The sequence below is a fragment of the Mauremys reevesii genome, linkage group 5, assembly GCF_016161935.1.
Source record: "Mauremys reevesii isolate NIE-2019 linkage group 5, ASM1616193v1, whole genome shotgun sequence".
In the NCBI taxonomy this organism is placed as follows: domain Eukaryota; kingdom Metazoa; phylum Chordata; order Testudines; family Geoemydidae; genus Mauremys; species Mauremys reevesii.
In genome coordinates, this window is record NC_052627.1 from 9,311,694 (window position 1) to 9,339,020 (window position 27,327).

Sequence of the window (27,327 nt, forward strand, 5' to 3'; positions counted from 1 at the left end):
GCAAAAATAATAATAATGTTCAGGGCGATGTTAGTAGATGCGATTTTTGTTCCCACCTCACTTGCTTTAGTTTTTCCATAATCAGGGAAACAACTCACAGAAGCTCACCTGTCCGGTGCACAGATGCTGAAGAATTCTGCCACTGATGCTGTCGTACTGCACCAGCATCTTCTACTAACTGCCATAGCCAAAATGATTTCCTGATTGTTACTGAATTAAATGGATCTATCAGACTTTAGATGCCTAAAATTTCAGATTGAGGCCAATATAAACTCAATTTTCAGATTAACTCAGATTTGTGTTGTAGAGATAGATTATGCTACATAAAGCTTCCTTCTACAGTTATGGCATCAAGAGGAGATAAAAGGAACCAGATATTTGATATGAAATACACAGAACACCCTCTTGACCCTCCTCCTTCAAAAAGTAACAATTTGCTGCCGTGCTCTTAATTTGGAGGCAGAAAATTTTAGCCAGAACTTCACCTCTCTCTTCATCAAGCAGAAGAGCTTAATTGGGAGAATAAGGACACAACTCTCCAACAGAGTTCAACTTTTGCCGTACTTCACTGTTCCCAAATTGCGCTCCTGGGGCAGAACTCACTTGTCGCCACTCGGTTGACTTCAATGGAGCTCTGACAATTTACACCCTCTGAGAATCCATCTCCTGCATTTCCACATCCAGACTGACCTAAAAGAACGGCTCCAACATACCATAATAGCAATGGCTCGGAAGAGAACACCAACAATGTAAATGAGGCAAATTCATTTGCTTTTTTAATGGAATTACACTTGGGATGAATTTGGCCTAGTGCTCAGATTATGTGGTTGGCACCTCAATTTTAGAAGAGTCATAAGAAATGGATTATAAAACATTAATGACCACCATGTTATAAAACAATTTCCACAATTTTTGCTCTCTCCCTCCATTTAACGTTTATCTGGCATATTGAAATAAGATGCTAAGTTTGCCATTTCCCCCCTCCCCCATAAATTAATATAAATCTCTTCTTTGTGGTACGCATTATACATGACATTCCATTTCAGCAAACCTCCAATCCTCTTTATGAGCCGACAGATGTATGCAGAGAATAGGGACAGGTGAACAGTAAATCCAGTTTGACAGACCTCTTCAGTGCAATTCACTGACTTCAACTGTTCCTGTTTTAATTAAGGCTTCGCCAAAGAAATATGTATTACTTGTTTTAAGCCGAAATCAGCACACTCCCTTCAAAGCAAATGGTCCTACAGCAACTTTAGTAGCACTACCATCAATTGTCTTCATGGATGAAGTAGTATCTCACTGGTGGCCCTGGCAAGTCTTCATCTCCATCTGTTTCTGGAGCAAACGATACTGTGAGATCCACATATTTTTTATCAGCTGATGGTTTCACTAGCTTTTGCATCCTGCAAAGAGAAGAAGATGAGTTTTGTAAGAGCAAGAAAAAAAGCAAAGAGCAGGCTGGGCTGAGCTATCCTGTGTTATGGGACATTGTTTTATCTTCAGAGCTCTACCAGGAATGAAGTCCAACGCATGAGAAGTTTGGTTAAAGACACTGAAACTTCTCTTTATGTGATGTACCAAAATTGCTCTCTCTTGGTTGTGGAAGGTCACATTTCAGTTAGTGTATTTCTGCTTTTGCTCTCAGAGCAGTCAACCTCTGAGCTATTATGTTGCTTGTGATAGAAAGCAAAGAAAAGTTTTTGTGCGGGGCTGGAGACTGGAGGAAAACAACAATTCTTTCCCCCATCATCCACCAATAGGCCAGATAGATCCATGCAATAGCTGTTGCCCTGATCACATGGGCAGCAGTCACGGCCACAGCCCTTTGTACATCCCATGTGTGGGTCTGACCAATGGATTTGTACTGTGTATGAACAAATCCAATGGTCACACTTCCAGAACCTCCCCTGTCCACCAACAGTGACTCTTTCCATGGCTCTCCTGGAGCTCTGCATGCAGGAAGTTATGGGGTCCCCTTGCAATGGGACTGTTCTGCTGCAGTCTATTGCCAGGGATTTTGGAGTTGGGTAGTGGTGGTGGTAAAGAGCCAGGCTTGAGCCCTTGCTGAGTATCAGCTGCAATGCTAGTAGACTTACTGCCGTAGACAGCACTAAAACATGCCCCCATATGTGGCTTTATTATCAAAGTACCACCCTGGAAGAGTGGCCTCACTGCACAGCATCTTATTCTTAACAGAAAGTTTATAGTAAAATTCTGAACTGCAAGAGCCAATTAACAGTGTGTTTAGATTACACATTTACCAGTTATCCAAAAATATTTTGACTATTTCAATTGAGTTGACACAACATATCCGTGCCCTGCAGTCAGATTCTGTGAGCTTTGCCGTCTTCATTTGGAATGTAGTTGAAGTTTGCTCTCTCTGAAATTATTTGCTACATTACAGGAACCACTGAAAGTGTAAGTCTCGTCTCACCTGAACAATAAGGGTCTTACCCTTCCACAGGAGGTGGACAGCAAATTCAATGGAGCTACCCAGACATCCTTAAAAGCAAGTTTCATAAGACAGAATGACAAACTCATGCAGCAGATCAAAATGCCTAATTGGCACATTTGAGCCATTTGGTGGTTGCAATTATTTTTAAAGGAAGAATAATAATGTGCAGCACCTTGGAAATAAATACAAATTAGGATTTATACGGTAATTCAAAAAGCACTAGTCACCAGTGCAGCTAAACACTAAATATCAAGAGACCAAAGAAAATTTTGTAGGGTGAATAAAATATAATCAAACTTATGGAGGACTCCATTTTCACTGTGGAAATGCCTGCTGGTAGCCAGCTATAAACTGCGGCTTTGTGCCCCCAGCACTCAGGAAATGAACACTACTTACTGTAACCGGAGGTCCTTCAAGATGTGTGGACTCTATCTGTACTCCACACGTGGGTACGCATGCACGCCATGTGCCCAAGTCCAGAGATTTCCCAGAGCAGAATCCACTGACACACACATGCGCAGTAGCTTCCCTTGTGCTCCTGACCAAAGGTATAAGAGGCAGTGCGGGTCGATGCCCCTTCAGTTCCTCCTCTTAGCACAATCCAACAGGATCCGAAGCAGAGGGGAAGAAGGGCAGGTAGTCGAATACAGATAGGGACCACCCATCTCAAAGAACCTCCAGTTACAATAAGTCACCTCCATTTCTTTGTTGAGTGCTGGTCCCTATGTGTATTCCACATACGGGTGACTGGCAAGCCGTGTTCAGAGTGGAGAAGGGTGTAGGGAAGCTGTCAGTAGAGATGCTTGTAGTACTGCCATCCCTACAGTTGCATCCGCAGTTGTGGCTTGAGTTAGAGCCTAGTGTATGGTGAATGGGTGGACAGAACTCCAAGTTGCCGCTCAGGAATCCCTTGAGGGAATGGAGCTATCAAGAGCTTTCATGTATTTATGCTGTGCCTATCACCATGGTATCTAGGTGCCAGCCACATTAAATAAGTAAAAGGAATCATTAATGTACCAGGTCACATTCGTTTTTACTACTCTATTAATACTTACGTCAGCTTTAATCTTTTGATGTGACCAGGCATCACAGGAACATACAGCATTTTGACGCCCTGTACAACCATTGTTGGCTCTATTCCGTATTTCTCCTACAATTCAGGAATGCAAACATTTTAGCAGACTGCGCCATACAGACAGACAATTAGAACCACTTCTAAAAATCTAAAAATTAGAAATTTTTTCATGCATTAAATATAAAATTGACCAATGGTTTATTGAAATTGATTTGATTAAATCTTTGTATATATTCAATTACAGCTCTGATCGGGGCCACACAAAATGCACTTATTCCTAAAAATTATTTTGGCATTAATAGGAGCTTGACACAAGCCAGAAAAAAAATGAAGCCACTTTTCCCACATCCTCTACTAAACCATTACAGTAAGTGAAGTCTTACTCTGACAGCATTTATGAAGTCCAGCAGAGTGAAATCTTCTTTCCCATAAATAGTCCACCTGTCCCAGATTGTAAACGAGATTCCATTTCTATTTGAAAAAGAACAGAGTGCTAAACATTCCTTTGATCTGCACTCTGGAACTGTGGATTCAAAGTCTTTTTTTCAGAAACCAATATTGTCATTATCAGTAGCTCTGCTATTAACCTACTGTTTAACTTTCCTCCTCTCTCTGCCCCTATTTCCCCTCCCTCTCTTTGTCTGTCTTGTCTTTTTAGACTAAGTTCTTTGAGACCATCCCTCAGAATCCATGTACACATTACCTAGCGCAAGGAAGTCCTGAACCCAGATTAGGCCTCTAAATACGATTGTAAAACAAATAAGGTGAAGAAAGATACTGGCAAACTTGTGTTTTTATACTGCAGAGATATGTATATTTGCAACCAAAGACTCTGCAGACTGAACAATGTTTGACTAATACATTTACTAATTGAAATAGTTACAAAGGCACTAAGTAGGGGCCAGACTTCAGAATTGTTCAGTAATCAGCAACTCCCACTGACAACAATGCTGAGCACTTTGGAAAATCTGCTCTCCAGTTTGTATAGGTCAGAATGTTTATGTTGGCTTTCCAACCCCTGGCACTGTACATTTGAGAACAGCCTCGCCAGATTTAAGACTATTAGTAATGCTTAGTGTAGTGACAGGAATTGGGCACTACCCCTCCAACTGCTCACTGTGTTCTGTGGTTTAGAAACCCGCTAGAGCTGTAGCAGGTAGTGAGGCCTGGTACGTCTGTATGAAATTAACATGGTTGCTTGGAACCCAACTGTGGTTTCTTCATATTCTTGTTGTGTGAAGACCAAAAGACAACACGTAGCCAGGCTGTATGGGTTCCCTCCAACCCCCATACATACTAACTGTGTCTCTCCAGACCCGATGTAACATTACACCCCTCTCAATTCTCAAATGTAAGTTCCTAGACAACACACCATCATTGTACTCCTTACCTTATTTCTGTTTTTCTTACTTCAGCAGCTTCTGTGAACACTATTATTGGAATGGCTAGATTTAAAAAACAATTCTTATATGCTTCAAATGGATGTTCGCCCACAACTTTGATCAGTTCCAGGGCAACCTAGGGTAAAGACAAAGACAGAACTACTTAATATTCTACAAATTACAGGATATCTTGGGATAAAGCTGGTAAATAAAATCTGGTGTAACCTTCAGCACGCTGATACAGCAGGCTAAGACTGGTATGCGGAAGACATCTGGTATGGCCTTCCATTAACATTAATAGGAACAACAGAAATCACTGTCAGAGAAAGGGGACAGTGTCAGCATGGCAGGGCATGATTAAGGTTAATGCTAACCTTCCAGTGCGCCCAATTTCAAACACCTCCCTTATAGCACTAATTCTATGTCCAGGCACATGTGTTGTTCTTCGAGTGATTGCTCATATCCATTCCAGTTAGGTGTGTGCGCGCCGCGTGCACTTTCGTCGGAAGACTTTTACCCTAGCAACCCCAGTGGGTCGGCTGAGCGCCCCCTGGAGTGGTGCCATAATGGCACCGCATATATACCTCAGCCGACCCACCCGACCCTCAGTTCCTTCTTCCCGCCCGTGTCGGTCGTTGGAACAGCGGAGTGCAGCTTGTCTGACCTCCGCTTCCCTAGCTTCCTCATAGTTTTCTCTGTAAAAAATTGTACATAGTTCTTATTTTAGAATAGGTTTTCTTATTTTTGATAGTTAGCGGGTTCGGGGGTTAGCCCCACCCGCACCCGGGACCGGAGCGTATGCCTGGCTCCCCGGGTTTCAAGCCGTGCTCGGCCTGCCGCAGGCCTAGGCCTACAGGAGATCCTCATAGCTCCTGTTTAAAGTGCTTAGAAGAGTCGCTCTTATCTACTAAGTGCCCAATTTGCAAGGCTTTTAAGCCTCGCACTAAGAGGGAGAGAGACATTAGGCTGAAACAGCTCCTAATGGAGGCAGCCTTAACCCCTCCGGCCGCGGCACCGCCCGCTGCCCCGAAGGACTCTCGCAGCACCGCCACGGCACCGGGCCACTCTGCGCTGCCACAGAAAACGCCATCGGCACCGAAACCGGCCCAAAGACGCTCTCTCTCACCGAGGGCGAAGAAAGGAAAGGCCGCTGCCTCCACGGCACCGCCGGCTCCGAAGCCACAGAGTGCGCCCTGTCCGGACCTCCCGGCACTAAAACCTGCCGCAGCACCGGTTCCTCTGCCGCAGACGCTTCTGCCGGCACCGGCGACTCCGGCCCCTGAGAGGCCGTCGAGCCTGGCACCTGTACCCTCCCCGGCTCCGGCCGCGGTTGAGATGCCACTGCCATCGACTCCTGAGACCTTTGAGGCGGCACGGGACCTCATTGCGCTGACAGAACCGGTTGTGCCACCGCCCCCGGCGCCGCCGGTGCGGGCGCCCCGCTCCATGGGCAAGCCGTCCATGTTTAGGCCACCTGCTGGCACCGACTCTGACCGGCACCGATCCCGCTCCCGCTCTCGGCGCCGATCCCGCTCCCGCTCTCGGCGCCGATCCCGATCTGGCCATCGATCGCACCGCCGCTCGCAGTGCCGCTCAACCACGTGGCACCGGTCGGACTCGCGGCACCGGTCGTTCTCTCGATCTCCGATCCGTCACTCCCAGCACCGATCAAGCTCTCGGTACCGATATGGCCGCCGCTACTCGCAGAGTCGCTCCCGGCACCGATCGTGGAGATCCCGCTCGACCTCCCGGCACCGCACCGGTCGCAGGTCCCATTCTCGCTCCTGCTCTCGGTACCTAGAAGCCTCCCGGCACCATTCACCACAAAGGCGGGAAATGAGATCTGTGGGCACTTCGGCGCAAGGCTTATCTGCTCCTCCTTGGCCCTCTCGACACGCTTCGGCCTCCTCACACGCCGACAGCTACTATGTCGATGACCACGACTCTCAGGTCCCTTCGGGAGTTTTCCGGCAATCCCATCCTGCGGACCAGGACCCAAATCAGTGGGGTTATTGGACTCCTTGGGCCTACCACCAAAGCCAAGGCCCTCCTGTGCCTCCTATGTGCGCTGTATCGCATGAGCCACGTGTCCCAGAGGCTACCGTAAGCCGCCCCCCAGTTGACACTGAGGTACCATCCGGTGCAGACGAAGGGGCTCAGCCTGCCCAGGAACCTCTGGGGCAGGAACCTTTACAGGGGCCGGATGCTGACCAAGACACCATTCTGCCCGGCACTTCTTCCTCCTCCTCTCCCCCAGATGAGGCGGTGGCAGGCTCGTCATCAGCGGGTCCCCCGCCAATTGACTTACGGGCGCACCAAGAGCTCCTTTGCAGGGTGGCACTGCGAATGGATCTCCAGGCTGAGAAGGTATCGGAAGTCAGTGACCCAATAGTGACCATTTTGTCCACGGACACTCCAACCCGCATAGCTCTTCCCTTCATAAGGACTATCCAGGCAAACGCTGATACCTTGTGGCAGACTCTGTCGTCTATTGCGCCCACAGCCTGAGGGGTGGAACGCAGATACATGGTCCCTTCCAGGGGATACGAACATTTGTATGTGCACCCTGCCCCCTCGTCCTTAGTAGTGCAGTCGGTCAACGACAAAGAGCGCAATGGCCAGCAGGGCCCGGCTCCTAAGTCAAAGGAGGCCAAGCGCATGGACTTGCTTGGTCGCAAGGTCTACTCTGCCGGTGCCCTACAGATCCGTGTGGCTAACCAGCAGGCCTTACTCAGCCGCTACGGCCATGACACTTGGGCTGAGGTAGAAAAATATAAAGAGCTCCTGCCTCAGGATTCCCGACAGGAGTTTGCGGCCTTTGTAGAAGAAGGCAAAAAGGTAGCACGCACCTCCTTACAGGCCTCCTTAGATGCGGCTGACTCGGCGGCACGTACTGTAGCCTCGGGCGTTACCATGCGCCGGATCTCGTGGCTTCAGAGTTCGACGCTTCCCCCGGAGGTTCAATATACCATTCAGGACCTTCCTTTTGATTCGAAGGAGCTCTTTTCAGAAAAGACGGACTCCAAGCTTCAAAATCTAAAGGACAACAGGGTTATCATCCGCACTTTGGGGATGCATACCCCGGCTACCCAGAGGCGTCCGTTCCGTCCCCAATTTAACCGGCCTTACTATATGCCTCGCTACAGGTAAGACTCTGGTCGACGGCGGGGTTGTGGCGGCCGTGGGCGATGGCCTGGCAACCAACCGTCCCAAGGGCGAGCCCCCTCTAAACCACCGGGGCCTAAACCATCTTTTTGAAGATGTGCCCGGGGACGACATACCAGTTCTTCCTCCCAATTCCTCCCTGCTTTTTTCCAACCGCCTTTCCTATTTCCTCCCGGCGTGGGCCCGGCTGACAACCGATGCCTGGGTCCTGCGCACGGTGGAACGTGGTTACCAACTCCAATTCGTTTCACCTCCACCTTCCCACCCTCCTTCCCGGTCCCTCTTCAGGGACCCCTCTCATGAGCAACTCCTCTTACAAGAGGTGCACTCGCTCCTAGCCATCGGAGCGGTCGAGAGGGTTCCGGACACGAAACGGGGCAAGGGGTTTTATTCCCGTTATTTTTTGATCCCCAAGTCCAAAGGAGGCCTCCGACCCATTCTCGACCTGCGAGGGCTCAACGCATACATGCTGAAGTTGAAGTTCCGCATGGTATCCCTCGGGGTCATTATCCCTACTTTCGATTCAGGAGACTGGTATGCTGCCCTCGATATGAAGGACGCTTATTTTCATATCGCCATCTTCCCACCGCACAGACGCTTCCTCCGTTTCACAATCGCTCACCTACACTTCCAGTTTGCGGTACTCCCCTTCGGCCTCTCCACGGCCCCAAGGGTGTTCACAAAGTGCATGGCCGTTTTCGCCGCCCACCTCCGTCAACGCACCATCTCCGTTTTTCCCTACCTGGACGACTGGCTCATCAAGGGGGACTCGCAGGCCACGGTCCAGCAACATGTCACAGAGATCAAGGACTTATTCACGCGCCTAGGCCTACTTCTCAACACAGAGAAGTCCACCTTAGTTCCAACTCAGAGGTTGGATTTTATTGGCGCGACCCTGGATTCCTCTCTAGCCAGAGCCTTCCTTCCGCAGCTCCGGTTCCAGGCCCTTACGCAGCTGATCCGCGACCTTCAGGCCTCTCGCATGACCTCGGCCCGTGCTTGCCTCCGCCTCCTCGGTCATATGGCGGCTTGCACACACGTCACCCCGTTTGCCAGGCTCCGCCTCCACCCGCTTCAGCTGTGGCTCCATTCCAGGTACCGCCCACACAGGAACTCCCTGGACACCACACTCACCATCCCAGAGGGTGTCCTTCAATCCCTGGATTGGTGGCTGACCCCATCCAACGTATGTGCGGGCGTCTCATTCCAGGCTCCTCAACCTTCCCTGTCTCTGACAACGGACGCCTTGTCCCTTGGATGGGGAGCCCATCTCGGCGATCTTCAGACTCAAGGTCTTTGGTCGCTGCCGGAATTAAACATGCACATCAATGTCAGGGAGCTCCGGGCAGTACGCCTGGCCTGCCAAGCGTTCCAGACTCGCCTCCACGGCCGTTGTGTCTCAGTCTTTACGGACAACACAACGGCCATGTACTATATCAACAAGCAAGGCGGGACCCGCTCATCCCCCCTCTGCGACGAGGCGATGCTACTGTGGGAATTCTGCATAGCCCACTCGATACATCTAGTAGCGTCATTCCTTCCTGGCGTCAAGAACACCATCGCGGATCGCCTGAGCAGGTCCTTTCTCTGCCACGAGTGGTCGCTGAGAGCAGACATCGCTCATGCCATTTTCCGACAGTGGGGATTTCCCCACGTAGACTTGTTTGCGTCCCGATTGAACCGCAAATGCCAGAAGTTTTGCTCCTTTCAAGGTCTGGCACCGGGCTCTCTGTCGGACGCGTTTCTCCTTCCATGGACTCGTCACCTGTTCTACGCCTTTCCTCCGTTTCCCCTCATACACAAGGTCCTGCTGAAGCTCCGACGGGACAAGGCACGTCTCATCTTAATTGCGCCAGCGTGGCCCAGGCAACACTGGTTCACCACGCTGCTCCGTCTGTCGGTAGCCAGCCCAATTCCTCTGCCGCTTCACCCGGATCTGATAACACAAGATCACGGCACTCTCCGTCACCCGGACCTGCCGGCCCTCCACCTCACGGCGTGGCTCCTCAGTGGCTAGACCAGACGGAGTTCCGCTGCTCTGCCGCCGTGCAGCACGTTTTATTGAGCAGCAGAAAGCCTTCCACTCGATCTACCTACCTGGCCAAGTGGAAGCGCTTCGCTTGCTGGGCTCAAGCGCGTGACACTATTCCTTCGGAACTCCCGCTTCCGATGGTCCTGGACTATCTCTGGTCGCTAAAACAACAAGGTCTTGCGCTGTCCTCCATCAAAGTGCACTTAGCGGCCATCTCCGCTTTCCACCCCGGTGAAGGGGGATATATGCTGTTCTCTCACCCCGCTGACTACTCGCTTCAGAAAGGGCCTTGATCGTCTCTACCCCCAGGTTCGTCATCCGACTCCCACCTGGGACCTCAATCTGGTCCTCAATAGGCTCATGTGTCCGCCCTTCGAGCCGCTGGCCACCTGCTCCTTGCTGTACCTCTCATGGAAGACGGTTTTCCTCGTGGCTATCACATCCGCCAGACGAGTTTCTGAGCTCAAGGCACTCATGGCGGACCCGCCATGCACCGTTTTCCATAAGGACAAGGTACAGCTACGCCCACACCCGGCGTTTCTCCCGAAGGTAGTGTCCGCCTTCCACATTAACCAGGATATCTTCCTGCCAGTTTTCTTTCCAAAGCCTCACGCATCTCCGAGAGAACAACGACTTCACTACCTCGATGTTCGCAGGGCGTTGGCTTTCTATGTTGATCGGACAAGACCGTTCCGCAAATCCCCACAACTGTTTGTGGCAATTGCTGAGCGGATGAAAGGTCTTCCTGTCTCATCGCAGCGAATCTCCTCGTGACTCACAGAGTGCATTCGCACCTGCTATAACTTGGCTAATGTCCCCTTGGGCCATCTCACCGCCCACTCTACCAGGGCCCAGGTGTCCTCCGCTGCCTTTCTGGCGCAAGTACCCATACAAGAGATATGCAGAGCGGCGACCTGGTCATCCGTCCATACTTTTGCCTCACACTACGCCCTGGTCCAACAGTCGAGAGGTGACGCAGCCTTTGGCTCTGCGGTCCTGCATACCGCCACGTCTCACTCCGACCCCACCGCCTAGGTAAGGCTTGGGATTCATCTAACTGGAATGGATATGAGCAATCACTCGAAGAAGAAAAAATGGTTACTTACCTTTGTAACTGTTGTTCTTCGAGATGTGTTGCTCCTATCCATTCCACACCCACCCTCCTTCCCCACTGTCGGAGTAGCCGGCAAGAAGGAACTGAGGGTCGGCTGAGGTATATATGCGGTGCCGTTATGGCGCCACTCCAGGGGGCGCTCAGCCGACCCACTGGGGTTGCTAGGTTAAAAGTCTTCCGACAAAAGTGCACGCGGCACGCACACACCTAACTGGAATGGATATGAGCAACACATCTCGAAGAACAACAGTTACTAAGGTAAGTAACCGTTTTTTCTTACAGTAGGGTAGAATTTTCTGGAAAGCCCGAGACAAACCAGACAAGGAACTTGGGAGAGACGGGTTCAGAAAAAATAAGGTGGTGATCTCAGATCTTAAACATTTTAAATATTTTGGTTAGTAATAACCCAACATCTTGGCCTAGTATCTCCAAGTACGTTTTATTCTGCTGGTTTTGGCAAGGACTAAGAGCTTGGACTGTTTTTTGGGAGAGAGGAAGAGAGGCTGGGTTATTGGTACTGCAAAGAGTTCGGAACTCCAATACAGCACAGTTTGCAGCACCTCTGATATGGAGAGCAGCAGGCTTCGGGGCGGTCTGGGGAAGGGGTAGAGTCTATCCCTGCAGAAGTTGCAACTTCCTCAGTCACTGCATAGCATGAAAGCTAGTCCCATCACTGAAACTTTGTCATCATTTCTGGAAAACGAGGAAATTCCCAGCCAAAAATGGAGCTGGTACAAATAGCTAAACCTTGAGAGCACTCACATTACTGTTGATTTTCCAGTTTAAGATTGATGTTTTCTGCAAAAATGCCAATAGCATCTTCAGGTTTTTTCCCCTTCGTTGGTAAGGGGGAAATTTATTGCTTTATATTCAAAATTAATGATTTTTTAAGACCTGGACATTTGTTTTTATTCTGCTACAAATGAAGTTCTATTATCATAACCCAGATATGCAGCAATCATGAACATGGGCTGGCTCACACCCTCCTCTGGAAAGGTTCCCTCTGGTGGGAGAAGTTAAGAGATTGTACACTTTGAAGGCTGAAACACTTCCCCCGCCCCCCACCAGCATTACTGCTCCTGTTGGTGCCATGCCAACACTGGCTGTCCAACAGCAGCGCGAAGGACCCGAGGTGAGGGAATATGACTCTTCCACCTGCATTACTATGTAGTAGTTGGTGCACAGCGCAGGGGATGGTGCTGCAGAGAATGCCTACCCCTCTGTGTGGAAGTGACAGTGTCCTACTTTTCCTGTGGAAATGTAGAGATCCATACACAGATCAGCAAGACACAGTCCAGGCGTTTATTCTCCTGGACTATAAACAATTTCTTTGCTATTCCACTGCTATTCTGTTTGCGTAGATATAGAACTCATCCCGTGCTGGTAACTGCATAAGTGAATTATCAAAAAAATTGTCGTCTGTGGAACTTGAGGTTTTGAACTGAGCTAAGACCACACAAACTGAAGTGAGAAAAAGGAAGGGGCATGGCTTAATTTTCAAGTAATTGAAAAAACTCTCACATTACACAAGATTAAACTCAGTGGCAACTGCTTCTCTCCTTGACAGCACATGGCCTGTATTGATCACAATGGAGTCAACATTTCTCAAATATAAAGTGAGGAATGTAAGGCTACGTCTTCACTACCCGCCGTATCGGCGGGTAGCGATCGATTTTTCAGGGATCGATATATCGCGTCTCATCTAGACGCGATATATCGATCCCCGAACGCGCTCCTATCGATTCCGGAACTCCACCACCGCGAACGGCGGTGGCGGAGTCGACATGGAGAGCCCCGGACATCGATCCCGCGCCGTGAGGACGGGTAAGTGATCGATATAAGATACTTCGACTTCAGCTATGTTATTCACGTAGCTGAAGTTGCGTATCTTATATCGATTTTCCCCCTTAGTGTAGACCAGCCCTAAGTGAAAATAAAGGATTGCAAACTGACATTTTACCTCAAGTCTGGTCGCTGACACCTTCTTGCTAAGACATGACACACACACACTGGTGTTAACACTAATACCGGTTTATCTATTTTAATACTAGTTAATCAAATCTTTTGTAAATGCAGTAGTTACCCTTAATGTTTTCACATTAAGGTGTCCTTCTAATTGCCAAACTAGCATTAAAAGCATGATAGAAATTGGTTTATAAACTATGCTACTGGATTCTCATACTGCTAACATCAAATACTGTATCACATTTAAAATGGTGAGTTTTCACACACACATTCTATACCACAGAAAACACTGCTTCTTGCCTTTCAAAAAGTTTTCTACTTGTTTAAAGACAAGTATATTATACTGGTATTTAATACCCCCCTTCCCAGTCTTTCCACAATGCCATAAAGCCTACGCTGCAGGATCACAGAAGCAAGAGGCCACTGTCAAGTTATACCTAGATTAGGATCACTTATACCAAAAGTCTTGCAGCAGAGATGTAGTAGCATTAACCAGCACTCAAACAATGAAGAACAGGCAGAAAAGAGGGTCTTTGCTTCTCACAGATCAGAGGTGGGTTTGCAAAATAGAGACTCCTCAATATGTAAACTCACTCACCAAGCCAGACACTGCAGCAGTAGCCGTTGCAATAGCAGGAATAATCTTTCCAGCGATGCGCTTTGTTTTGAGCCGATCTGCTGGTTCAATGTTGTACATCTTGGCTCGCAGATTAGATGCTGCTGTTATGAAGTCTATATGCCCGTTAGCATCATCATCTTTTTCAAAGGAGAGCATCTTCATTTGCAAGTCATCTGTTCACAAAACAAAAATTAAATGTTCACCAATAAAATGAATGAATTATAAAATAAATTACTGCTGCTCTGGGTCTATTTTATTAATACGGTTTCAATTATGTGTTTTATAAAGATAAGGGAGTATTAGGTCCTGCTGCAGGGGTATCTGTGCTACAAAGAGAAGCAGCTGCTATATTTGATGACTGAGTTTGTTCCATTTGGGTGTTTTTTTCTTTTGGTTGTTTTTTTGTTTAATAGTAATGGAGACACCAAGCACTTTTTCCTTTGCAGTGGCAGGACCCAGTGTTGGCCTGTTTTCTGGGGTTTTTCTGTACGGATCCCCTCTGTGTAAGTGTTAGCAGTGTGTAATCATTTCACTAAGACTAGAGTTACATCTAATTATTACTTTTTTAAGCATCAAAATGTTCATGTGTCTGAAGTACCTGACCAGGCCCCCTTTTACTATCAGAGCAATTACAAATCAAGTTCCCCTCTAGAAAGCAATTCACCCTTTTTCCATACCAGGACCACTTCCAATCTGGCTGAGATCTAGCCAGGAAACACCCCCCCCCACACACACACACGCATAACAGGGAAAGGGCAGGGTGGTCACAATGCTCTGGCACCCAGGCTGAGAACCTGTACTTCAAGAGCTACAACAGTCAGAATGGCAAAGCCACAAGGACTTAGATGTTTATTTCTTAGGGAACCCTTCAAAGCCATTCTGTGGTTTTTATATTTTTGAAAAACCAGTTATGGTAGTGGTCCCCAACCCTTTCTGGGTGGCGGGCACCAGATGATGAGCCACCAAGGACCATGGCCGGCAGACAAGCATCCGCCGAAATGCTGCCGAGAAGCGGCAACGTCAAGAGGCGTCGCCGAAACGCCGCCGAAAATCAGCAGCATTTCGGTGGCGACTCATCTTGATGATGCCGCTTTTCGGTGGCATTTCAGAGGATGCTTGTCCGCCGCCAGTACGCGGGGCGCACATAGATGCCATGGCGGGCACCCACGGGCACCACGTTGGGGACCACTGAGTTATGGATAGTTCTCTCTTAAAAGAAAGTTTTGGTTCTTTAGGTGATACACAACAAGAAAGCTTTACAAGCCCTCACCAAAGTGAAAAGCTGGTGAGATACCGAACTATTTTTCCAAAGACCTGAGCTGTACACAGTTGGCACTACGGTAGCAGCTACAACTCAACAAGTAGTGGAGTATTTTACAAAGGAAGTTACTCACTTTTCAGAGCTTCATTGGATAATATGGCTTTTTCCAGCTGGAAAATAGCATTCCTCTCATCCTCACTGCTTACTGGAATATGGTCTGGTTTCCTTGCAGTTTCATCTGTCTGCACAACCTATGAATATATACAGCATGAACATGTATTACCCTTAGCCCAAGAGCCAGGTTTGCCCAAACTGATTACATGTGGCATTTGCCTTGCATTATCACCACATCTAACCAAAAAGCTGATGACGTCTAGGAAAACTGAAGAAATCCACATCCCTGAGCGGCATCCTTAAGCCAACCTAACCCCCGTGTAAGCAGCACCAAGTCAACAGAAGAATTCTTCTGTCGACCTAGCTACTGCCTGTCAGGGAGGTGTTATTACCTGTGCGGACAGAACCCCTCCCATTGGTTTAGGCAGTGTCTACACTGAAGTGCTACAACGGCAGAGCTGCAGCTGTGCCGCTGCTGGATTTCAAAGGCAGAGAAGCCCTGACGTGTATCTTTCTGCCAAACTATCAAGATCACCAACAACCTAACAGCACTACACATGAACAGGATGTATAGTCTCAACAATTCAAAACTCCATTCTCCACAAAGAAAATTACAAAAGACAGTTTGCTACCAAGTATTTTAAGTGGTTGCAGCCTGATCCGACCCACTGAAATCTTTTTGGTTAATAAAGCTCTAAAACATTAGCTTTATGTGGAGACAAATAATCCCATTCTCTTGCCTAGTATTAAAATTATGTAACCCAGAGCATTTACTGTAACAGTAATTAAAAGTTAACTAAAAAACTTTGATGTGCAGGTATAAAAAAAGCCTGGAGGCTTAAGGTCATGGACTGCACTCATATGATTCAATTTAAAAAACCAAAAATAATTTTGAAGAGTCCAGATCATTGTCAGCTTCATTTGGGCTTGATTTAGCTGGGATATTTAAATACAAAAACTTGACTATACAACACGGGGAAACAAAGCAGAACCTATGCTACACAAACTATATTCTCACCAGGAGTTCCTCCATATAACAGGGAGCGGAGAATTACCAACTGACAAAAGCAACATCACAAGAAAGGTGTTTGCTTAACTTAGAGCTTATTAAAATATTAAACCTACTTTATTTGAAGGTCTGAACTCTTGTATATTTACTCCCGAAATTATCTTCAAAATAGTTTCTTCTGACAAATCCTGGTTTTTTAAATAAAGATAACTGCAGCTTACTTTATAAGAAATAGACAAAACCTTATTATATCTACTACACTTTTTAAAAAAAGCAAAGTTAAAAAATATTTGTAATGTATAGTTCATTTACAGCAGAATTACAGTTTTATGGGCTAGGTACCCCGCACTTGCTTAACATTGAAGAATCATCATAAACTATCAGGCTGGGGGACACAAAGGCATTTCACACTGAACAGTTCTATGAGGTCTAAGTTTGTAAAAGTGGCATTTATCTACATTATAAAACACAATCACAGTATTACACACAACTAGGTACTTAAACAAGTTACAACAGACATATGTTAACGCTACTATGTTTACATCCACTTCTCTATGATGTTTATATATTCTTGCAGCTAGAGATGTGTATCAACAAGTCAAATGCACAATAGTGAAAAATAACCCAGCATTTCCTTTATTTAAAATTCCTGTTCTTCCTTCGTCTAAGTGCTACTGAGAAGGGTGGGAAAGCCTGAGACAACATACTAGGTTGCATCTTGACTGTAGTTCATCTGCTAAAGAAGATTGCAAAGAACAAAAAGTGGCCAAAGATGAGAGACTGAGGGTAAAAATCTGAACTGTAAATAAAGATCATGGGGGCAAGGCAGAAAAACACACACTTATGGCTTATAGGGAAAAAGGACATAGGAAGAAAAATGAGTTAATGCTGGCCAAAAAGGTTAAGGGGAGCAAGACAGGCCTTTACAAATATTGTCAAGGTAAGGTCATGGCAGGGAGGAAACAGGAGGGCAAATGAAATAAATCCTGATTGAACGCGGCTGAGATACTGGTTTAGTTTTTCTTCTTGTTAAGGACGGAATTAAAGAAAAGTTTGGACAATTAAAAAGTAGAGCAGCTTCTTAAAGATTAATATGGATAAGGAGCAGCAATGGTGGCACTGGACCATCATGCTAAAGACTAAAACACTTGAGAGATCAGTTGTAATTCTAAAATTATTTTGTTTCTCAACAATTTATCACTGAAGACCGAACAGAAACAGTAGCATCTCAATGTGTACCGAGTATCAAGTGCATCTAACCTCTGCTCTAATTATAATTATTACCTACCTTTTCTGTGACAGGGACACAGTATACTCTTGCAAAGAGTTTTGCACCACTCACTATGAAACTGTAGTGTCTATTGAAAAAAAGAGAAGGCAGTTGTTTTTGTACCAAAATCTAAATTCAGATTTTAAAATAATATTTGTGTTTCAGCAGCACCCTGTAGTTCAAATGAGGATTGGGGCGCCAGTGGGTCAGGCTCTGAAAAAAAAACACAAGCTAAGGTTCCTGCCCTTAAGTATTTATCATCTAAAAATGAAGGAGGATGTGTTACCAAAGTACTAACAGCAGCATATCATGGGATGCTTCTACACATCAGGGAACTACTGCCCAAGAATAATTTTCCTTACATTACAGGATCATTAAGAAAGTAGATGAAACACACGAGAAAAGAAGGATTTTGGCTAATCACAGCTGAGTACAATCAAAAACTATCTTGTCAAAATGTTAAAATCCTCACTGAGGGCTGGTCTTCACTACCGGGGTAAGTTGACCTAAGTTACACTACTTCAGCTACATGAATAACTGCACTGCGTCGATGGGAGACGCTCTCCGGTCGACTTACTTTAATCTTCTCAGGGAGCTGAAGAACCGGAGTCAACCAGAGAGTGCTCTGCCATCGATTTAGTGGGTCTTCAGTAGACCCGCTAAATCGACACATGCTGCATTGATTGCAGCAGCGTAGTGAAGACAAGTCCTGACACTGCACAACTTCAAGAGAGGCCGGTGTGATTTACATTTAGTCTTCCCCTTATTCTTGTCAGCGTCACACCAGAGAATTCAATGAAATACTTGTTACAGGAACTGCAGCATACTTTTCACACGCTCAAAATAATTCAGTCTTATAATAACTACATCCAATGCACTGCCATATATTCCCATTTGATCCCACTTTTTAAGAGGCTGAGTTCACAAACTAGGTGAGTGTTTCCCCAAGAGTGGGGAGCAGTTTGTCAAAGGAGAAGTCGATATTTCATCTGAAAAAACTCAAGACTTTGACATGCTTCTTTTGCATTAAAACGTTGAGTTTAGTTATCTGCAACACCGAAGTCTAGTCTTGGTTACACTAAGGTTGCTATTAAGGGGAAGGTGCAGGCGGCAGTGTATCCAATGCAGACCTCACTTCAGTTTGTGTGGTCTTAGCTCAGTTCAAAACCAAGTTCTACAGACGACAATTTTTCTGCTGCACAAGCCTATTACATAATATCCGTCCCTTCCTCCATGTATATACAAAATATCAATAGAGGTACAATACTTACAAAGGATCATTGAATTCAAACTTTATTGGAGAAGGTGGCCTCTTTGGTGACTGCCAAAACAAACCTGGTAGTTGGAAGAATTTAAAAGTGAAATTCTAAGTAGTTAATAACATAGTAAAGCAATGATTTACTATATAAAGTCACATCAAAGGGAGGTATAAGTGGCTATTTATACTTACTTCCATCTTTTAACCGTGTATCAAGGGGAAAAGAATGAAGTAGTTGAAGAGCCTGGAGGAGAAATGTCAGAGTACTATTAATACTCCATCATACACAAATCAGCACTTCAAAATATGAATGAAACAGAAGAGATGTCATTGTGGTGCTGTAAAGTCTTGATCCAGCTTTGTCACATTTCCCTCTCATAGAGGGAAAGTTTTCTAATCAGTTATGAAAATAAAATAAATTTATGTGCATGTAGGGCAGGGGTGGGCAAACTTTTTGGCCCAAGGGCCACACATCTGGATGTGTGGAAACTGCATGTAGGGCCGGGGCAGGGGGTTGGGGTGCAGGAGGGAGTGCAGGGTGTGGGGGTGTGTGGTGTGCAGGAAGGGGTTCAGGGCAAGGGGTTGGGGCAGAGGAAGGGTGTGGGGTGCCTGAGGGGGCTCAGGGAACGGGTTTGGGGTGCATGAGGGGGCTCAGGGCAGGGAGGGGTGCGGAATGCGGGAAGGGGCTCAGGGCAGGGGGTTGGCGTGCAGGTGCAAGGTACAGCAAGGGGCTCAGGGCAGGGAGTTGGGGTGCAGGCTCCGGCCCAGCGCCACTTACCTGGAGAGGCTCCGGGGTGGCAGCGGTGCACACCGAGGCTAGGGCAGGCTCCCAGCCTGCGTGCCCACCCTGGCCCAGGCCCTGTGCTGCCCCGGGAAATGACTGGCACCACGTCCTTGCAGCCCTTGGAGGAAGGGGGGCAGAGGGCTCTGCGTGTTGCCCTTGCCTGTGGGTACCTCCCCTGAAGGTCCCATTGGCTGGGAACGGGGAACCGCGGCCAATTGGAGCTTCGAGAGAGGTACCAACAGGCAAGGGTAGCGCACGGAGTCCTCTGCTCTGCCCTCCCTCCCCTATGGGCCGCAGGGATGTGGTGCCGGCCACTTCTGGGAGGGGGTGGCAATCCCGCGGGCCGGATCCAAAGCCCTGAGGGGCCGGAGCTGGCCTGCGGGCCGTGGTTTGCCCACCCCTGATGTAGGGAGCTCCTTCCCAATTGTTCAGAACCACAGGGTTGAAGTAATGAAAGTATTCATGCCTATCAGAAGATACGGGTGCCAACTGAATAGGGCACTCTCCAGTCTTCATCCAAAAATGTTGTGTAACATGTGAAGTATACACTAGCAACCCAGGAAGTGTGCATGCAATTAGTACTTTTTCTGCAGCACAGTCACTCATTTGTGTACACATAATTTAAGCACATTACTTATCACGCTTTCAAAACTACATCCACACAATTGGCATGTTTTAATCATCCTGTTTGCTGTATATTTGAGAAAAATGAGTAAGTACACCAATACGAGAAGTAAGGTGACAGCAATCTTAATGCCATATTAAGAGAGTCTACTGGAACAAAAGAGAGACAGGGTAGGTGAGGTAGTATCTTCTATTGGACCCATTTCTATTGGAGAGAGAGACAAGCTTTTGAGCTTACACGAGCTCTTCAAAGTCAATTCACTGAAAGCATAAGCCATATTTTAATAGAAGGGCAACCTTGTGGGGCAGCAGGACTACGGTATTTATTCAGTGGATACACTGCCAAAAAATACAGTAAGTCCCACCCGAAGTTTAAGTCTAATACACTACGATAACGTGAGGATTTATAAAATTAAGTTAAAAACATCTAATAATCTATGGAAGACTATACCCAACGTGAAACCTTCTGAAGAGATGAGCTGGGTTTTGCATTTTTTTAATTGTAGCATTTGTGGCAAAGATTTGCTGCCTGATAATTCTGGAGGAAAGAGATAGGAAACAGACCTGAAAAACTTTTTGCAATTAATTTTAGTATTTTATCCATGAGATAAATAAAAAATTATTTTGTAAGCCTCAATTAATCAAAAGCCATTTCTCAACATTAACAGGTTTTATATACAAACCTTATGTTTAAAATACTTCTCAAATTTTATTCTTGCAAGTTCCACACACTGAAACCAATTTCGGGGTCTTCTACTGAGTGATTTGATAGCCTGAAAACAGCCTTCTAAACTCTCTCCTGACTTTATTCTCTGAACAGAAAAGGGGAATAGGAAAACAGTATTAGACTGGACAAGCTCTGTTACAACCATTTAATAAAATAAAAGAGTAAATTAAACTTTGTTACCTTACTAAGAAAAGGGAAAGTGGAAGTCTAATTTATGAAATATTCTTTATTCTAGGCTTCACTATTTCACTTCATGCCACCCTTTTTGCAGCTTCTGCTTTGCAATTTCTCCAAACACTATTGCCTAACATAGCAGTTCTGAAGTTACCTGCTTGTTAGATGTTTATTACATTTTGTTTCTATCAGCCTCAATCCTGGTTACCATGGGGTAATCAATGCTCAGTATAGAGAATGAGTGTGCAAATCCTCTTACTGGAAGTTGCATATTAATTTACCATGCAGAAAAATGAAATTATTTACATGGAAGCAAATTAGTTTCTTCAGATTAGTTGTTGCACCAGTTCTCAGGAAGATGCCCAATATTTTCTTAATATCAGAGGGCAGTATAACAACTCATTGCTCCCACCCATGTGTACAGGTACATATCAGCTAGAGAAGCTTTCTACACACAACTGACTCAGCTTTGGGCTACTAACTCAGACAGTGGCAATTCAGGAAGTGGTAGAGGTGTTCCAGATATGGCTATTGTGGATATTTATAACTAATCCTATTTTGCACCCAATCTGATCAATGATTATTAAGGCTACATTTTAGTCACAAGTATTTTTTTGTAAAAGTCATGGACAGATCACAGGCAGTAAACAAAAAACAAATTTACGTCCATGGCTTTTACTAAAAATACCCGTGACTAAAACGTAGCCTTAATAATCATTGATCACATTGGGTGCAAAATAAGCAGCAGCAACATCCCCCTTGCTCAGCTCCTAGGCAGAGGAGTGGCCAGGCAGCTCTGCGCACTGCCTCCACCTGTACGCACCACCCCCGCAGCTCCCATTGGCTGTGGTTCCCAGTCAGCGGGAGCTACGAAGCCAGGGCTCTGGGCGGAGGAAGTACACAGAGCTGCCTGGCCACGCCTCTGCCTAGCAGCTGAGCAAGGGGGATGTCGCTGCTTCTGGAGAGCCCCCCCAGGTAAGCGCTGCCCACAGCCCGCTTCACCCCATCCCGTGCCCCAACCCCATACACCCAAACTCTCCTGCTGCGGGGGGAGGGGGGAGGGAGAGGGGTGTGCACATGCCATGGCGCACCGGCTGCTGCAGAAGTCACGGAAAGTCATGGAATCTGTGACTTCCGTTACAAACCTACAGCCTTAATGATTATCATCACATCACAGATTCTGTATTAGGAATGAAAACAGAACTGAACTTGAATCTTGATCTTAAAATAACAGCCATTACTTTAAGCCCCTTATTTTAATCACAACATTTATTCCTACCTGCAAGACCTCTTCTCCGGATGGGTAGGTTTGCCAAAATTTGTTAAACAATGAAGGCTTGTGAGAAAACGCACTTTCAAACTAAAAAACAAAAGCAGAACTATGGTGTTGGGCAGGTCACCATTCTTTAAGTTGATTCCCGCCCCCCGCCACACACACACACACACACTTCTAAATCAGAACGAATGTGTGTACCTTGCCAGGCAGTACACGTACCTTATCCCTTGCCCACTGTATTGTGTGCTCAATGGCAGCTGGGAAAGATTTTAAAGTGCAAAAGGGTATTTCTTCTTCTGGTGGATCTCGCTAAATTAAAAAAAAAAAAAAAAGAAAAAAGAGCCGTGTATACTGACAGGCATGTTAAAGTATATTATTACCAGTACATTGTAAATGTCTGCATTATCTGTAGGTTGAACTTCAACTGACATTAAACACAAAGGCTGTTGGGGGTTGTTTATAAAAGCATTACAATTAGATTGCCAGAACAAAGCTAAATTGCCACAGTGGCATTCGACGTGTCTTTACAGGCAAGAGGGATATTATAAGTAGAACTGTTTTCACTGCAACTGAAAAACAAAACTGAAAAGGCAAGAGGGTAGGAGCTCCAAAAGCAAAACTGAACCATGATACTGCATTTACGTAAGGGCATCACTTCCCCACTTTCAAATAAGAGCAGGTGCCAATATTTTAAGGTTATTTCAGAATTACTTTTAATTTCTGATCCCACTGTAACTGCTGGTTAAATAGAGGAAACAAAACCCTTAAAACATTAGTTTTGGTTTTCCTCTGCGAACGTCTTTAGAAAAATAATTTTTGCCACATTTTAAAATCTGACTTTCCAACAACAGGAGGTCACTCAAACGGGTCACTTGCATTTAAAATACACAAGAGGTAGAAAAAGTATAAGAAAAAAGGTGCTTGTAAGATCAGCCACACATGGTAAGTTACTGTTATGAAAAGAACACTTACGTGGCTGTTATAGGACTCTGTCAGATGAGGCACAATAGTTTCTGTGTGTCCTTTAGTTCCCATTGTTCCCGAGTCTAAGAGAGGACGCAGGTTTGCTACACAACGACTAAAGTGGAAATACAACATAAAAGATATCAGGGGAAAAAATCATTCAGGATCTCACTGACCTCTCTGGAGTATCTGAAATCAAGCCAAATGTCCTTTAAAAAAAAAAATCTTCATGGATACTCTTTTTTTGCTTCTGAATGTTTCGTAAGTGAAGGATTGTTTCGTTATAATTCAAAAACTTGGTTTGCTGTCAAACCTGATGTTTTAGCCCTTGACAGTGTTTGCCCTGACTACATTCCAGACCTCTCCTTTGAGCATTCTCTGGCTGGGATTCTGTGCTTGCAAACCATCTACTGGTTGAGTTTTCCTTCATAGTGTCCTGGAGTTGGCAGGTCTCATTTTTCCTATGGCGGACTATTCATGATAGAACTCATGTCTCTCTACACTCTTCAAAAGCACCTCCATGTTTTTTCCCCATAAAGGGAAATTCTCTCCCAAATTACACTTCCGTTTAAAGTTGCAACCCTCAAACCCTTTGTATTTTAAGTTTTTATATTGTATTTATTATCCCAACACTAAATACTTTGCTGAACAGTGAGTTACATAATCTCGCTAATAACACATAGCAAGTTCAACATGGAAGTCACTGAGCCACAACAAAGGGGAAACCTCATGATGCAGCATTTAAAAATAATCACTTCTCAGACCAGAATCAATCACATTTTTCAAGATGAACTGCAAAGGATATTGAAAATTTACATCAGTTTCTAATATCTGTGCTCAATGTTTCCATTATCCAGGCCAGGAGAGGCATTCAGTGTGCAACCAGAAATGGACCTCCCTTCCCCCCATTTTCAGGAATGCCAAGGTCATGCATTATCCAGCGATGTCACAGGTATCCAGTAGCCCAAATAGATTTTAAGGATATAGGAAAGACTTTAAAAAAAGACTGACAGATTGGCTCCTGAACTTGTCTTGGGCCTTGTCTCACTGAGGATTTCAATCACTTATGCCATCATAAAGGCAATGCCATTATGAACTGATTTGCACTGAAGTAGCTTATTCCTGCTTAAAACTAGGGGAAGCCACATGAGAACAAATCAGTTTACTGAGGCCTTGCTTGTCTACACTAAGGGTATGTCCGATTTTACATAAACCGGGTTTGTAAAACAGATTGTATAAAATCGAGTGCACGCGGCCACACTAAGCACATTAATTCGGTGGTGTGCGTCCATGTACCGAGGCTAGTGTCGATTTCCGGAGCGTTGCACTGTGGGTAGCTATCCCGTAGCTATCCCATAGTTCCCGCAGTCTCCTCTGCCCATTGGAATTCTGGGTTGTGATCCCAATGCAAAAACAGTGTCGCGGGTGATTCTGGGTAAATGTCATCACTCAATCCTTCCTCCGGGAAAGCAACGGCAGACAATCATTTCGCACCCTTTTTCCCTGGATTGCCGTGGCAGATGCCACAGCATGGCAACCGTGGAGCCCGTTTTGCCTTTTGTCACTGTATGTGTACTGGATGCTGCTGACAGACGCAGTACTGCAGTGCTACAGAGCAGCATTCACTTGCCTTTGCAAGATAGCAGAGACGGTTACCAGTCGTTCTGTACCATCTACCATGCCATTGTAAATTGGCGATGAGATGACAGTTATCAGTCGTTTTGTACCGTCTGCTGCTGTCATGGGTGCTCCTGGCTGGCCTCGCTGAGGTCGGCCGGGGGCGCATAGGCAAAAATGGGAATGACCCCCTGGGTCATTCCCTTCCTATGTTTTGTCTAAAAATAGAATCAGTCCTGCCTAGAATATGGGGCAAGTGTAGTAGAGAACCAGAGAGCACAGCCGCTCCGTGTCAGAGCCCCAGAGATCCTGTAGAAATGATGAGCTGCATGTCATTCTAGAGGGTGCCCCTGCAACAACCCCACCCGTTGCTTCACTCCTCCACCAACCCTCCTGGGCTACCGTGGCAGTGTCCCCCCCATTTGTGGGATGAAGTAATAAAGAATGCAGGAATAAGAAACACTGACTTGTTAATGAGATAAAATGAGGGGGAGGCAGCCTCCAGCTGCTATGTTAGTCCAGGCAGTATAGAATCTTTTCTTTAGACATGGGGGGGAGGGGGGCGCTGACGGAGCTCAGCCCCCAGTTGCTATGATGAAGACGGTTACCAGCCGTTCTGTACCATCTACTGGGAATGACCGGGAGTCATTCCTATTTTTACCCAGGCGCCCCCGGCCGACCTCACCTGAGGCCAGCCAGGAGCACTCACGGGCTGATGATGAGGACGGATAGCAGTCATATTATACCTTCTGCCACCAGGGAGGGGAGGGGAGAGGATGCTGTTGTTCACTGCTGCAGCATCGCGTCTACCAGAAGCATTCAGTAGACATAGGGTGACATTGAAAAAAGTCAAGAAACGATTTTCTTCCCTTTTCTTTCGCGCGCGTGTGTGTGTGTGTGTGTGTGTGTGTGTGTGTGTGTGTGTGTGTAAATTGATGAGCTATACCCTGAACCACCCAGGACAATGTGTTAAGACTCTACAGGCATTGGGAGCTCAGCCAAGAATGCAAATGCTTTTCGGAGACTGTGGGGACTGTGGGATAGCTGGAGTCCTCAGTCCCCCCTCCCTCCCTCCATGAGCGTCCATTTGATTCTTTGGCTTTCCGTTACGCTTGTCACGCAGCAGTGTGCTGAGTCCCTGCTGTGGCCTCTGTCTGGAGATTTTTTCAAATGCTTTGGCATTTCGTCTTCTGTAACGGAGCTCTGATAGAACAGATTTGCCTCCCCATACAGTGATCAGATCCAGTATCTCCCTTACGGTCCATGCTGGAGCTCTTTTTGGATTTGGGACTGCATCGCCACCCGTGCTGATCGGAGCTCCACGCTGGGCAAACAGGAAATGAAATTCAAAAGTTCACGGGGCTTTTCCTGTCTACCTGGCCAGTGCATCTGAGTTCAGATTGTGACTGCTCTGGACAGCAATGGTGCACTGTGGGATACCGCCCGGAGGCCAATACCGTCCATTTGCGGCCACACTAACCCTAATCCGACATGGCAATACCGATTTCAGTGCTACTCCTCTCGTCGGGGAGGAGTACAGAAACCGGTTTAAAGAGCCCTTTATATCGATATAAAGGGCCTCGTTGTGTGGACGGGTGCAGCGTTAAATCGGTTTAAACGCGTAGTGTAGACCAGGCCTAAGTGTTTCCATTAGTGCAGCTACACTAATGGATGGCCAAAGATGCAATTCTCAGCACCTCAGAGGTATTCCCCACCACTTCTTCCCTTACAGTTCTTGGCTGCTATTTCATGCCGGAGAAAAAACATTCTGAGACCATCCCTATTACATGCTGTCACCACTGTTTATATCAGCTGAGATGGATTTCACACACACACTTTTTTTTTTTTTTTTTTTAAAAAGGCAATCCAGTTTGTGGCCTACATTCCTCTCAAGGTCTGAAAGACAAGATTGAGGATACTACTGTCAAGTCACATTTAAAAAAAACCCACTAGAATTGGAGGAAAAAAGATTAGGGGGAAAAAAACCAGAGGAGCAGATCTGATGCCCATCTCACCATACGTACCTGTCTATATATCGCCTTGCCTCCACATTGTCTAGAGCTGTAACAATGATGTCTTGCTTGGTGTAGAATTCATCATTGTAAATGTTCTCAGTGGCTGGACACACTTTATTAAGATACGGCTCTATCTTTAACTGAGGATTGATGTTCAGGGTTGCTGCTGCTGCAGTATAGCTTTTAGGTTTCTAATCAAATGAAAAATGTGTTTATTTTATGTTTATTCATTCTAAAACCAACAGTCAAGGTGGCTAGATTTAGGTCACGAAAGTTCCTCCAGGATTGCAGATTAAACAACCATTCAGCGTATAAAATGTATAAATCTGAACCCCACCGCTGAAAATGAGGAAATAAAAAGTTAAACAGCAAACCAAGTTATGGTTACTCAAGAGATGAGCTCTTCACCTTTAATCATCCTATTC

At 46.2% G+C, this 27,327-nt stretch overlaps 1 protein-coding gene across 5 annotated transcripts in view; it reads right to left on the reverse strand.

Annotated features, from left to right (window-relative positions):
- Positions 1-754: 754 nt before the first annotated feature.
- Positions 755-27,327, reverse strand: part of UBA6 (ubiquitin like modifier activating enzyme 6) — a 58,125-nt gene continuing 31,552 nt past the window's right edge. For 4 of the 5 annotated variants that reach the window (XM_039541011.1, XM_039541015.1, XM_039541013.1 and 1 more), the window contains exons 20-34: positions 26,912-27,093; positions 23,280-23,385; positions 22,527-22,616; positions 22,311-22,391; positions 20,814-20,942; positions 18,915-18,966; positions 18,736-18,799; positions 17,483-17,552; positions 16,311-16,382; positions 15,205-15,322; positions 13,790-13,983; positions 4,924-5,051; positions 3,917-4,004; positions 3,514-3,608; positions 1,271-1,406 (exon numbers count right to left, since the gene is read on the reverse strand). In XM_039541011.1, the coding sequence (XP_039396945.1) occupies positions 1,271-1,406; positions 3,514-3,608; positions 3,917-4,004; positions 4,924-5,051; positions 13,790-13,983; positions 15,205-15,322; positions 16,311-16,382; positions 17,483-17,552; positions 18,736-18,799; positions 18,915-18,966; positions 20,814-20,942; positions 22,311-22,391; positions 22,527-22,616; positions 23,280-23,385; positions 26,912-27,093 (1,605 nt within the window). Of the gene's footprint in view, positions 1,407-3,513; positions 3,609-3,916; positions 4,005-4,923; positions 5,052-13,789; positions 13,984-15,204; positions 15,323-16,310; positions 16,383-17,482; positions 17,553-18,735; positions 18,800-18,914; positions 18,967-20,813; positions 20,943-22,310; positions 22,392-22,526; positions 22,617-23,279; positions 23,386-26,911; positions 27,094-27,327 lie in introns of all 5 variants that reach the window. The other variant, XM_039541014.1, reaches the window with a different exon arrangement.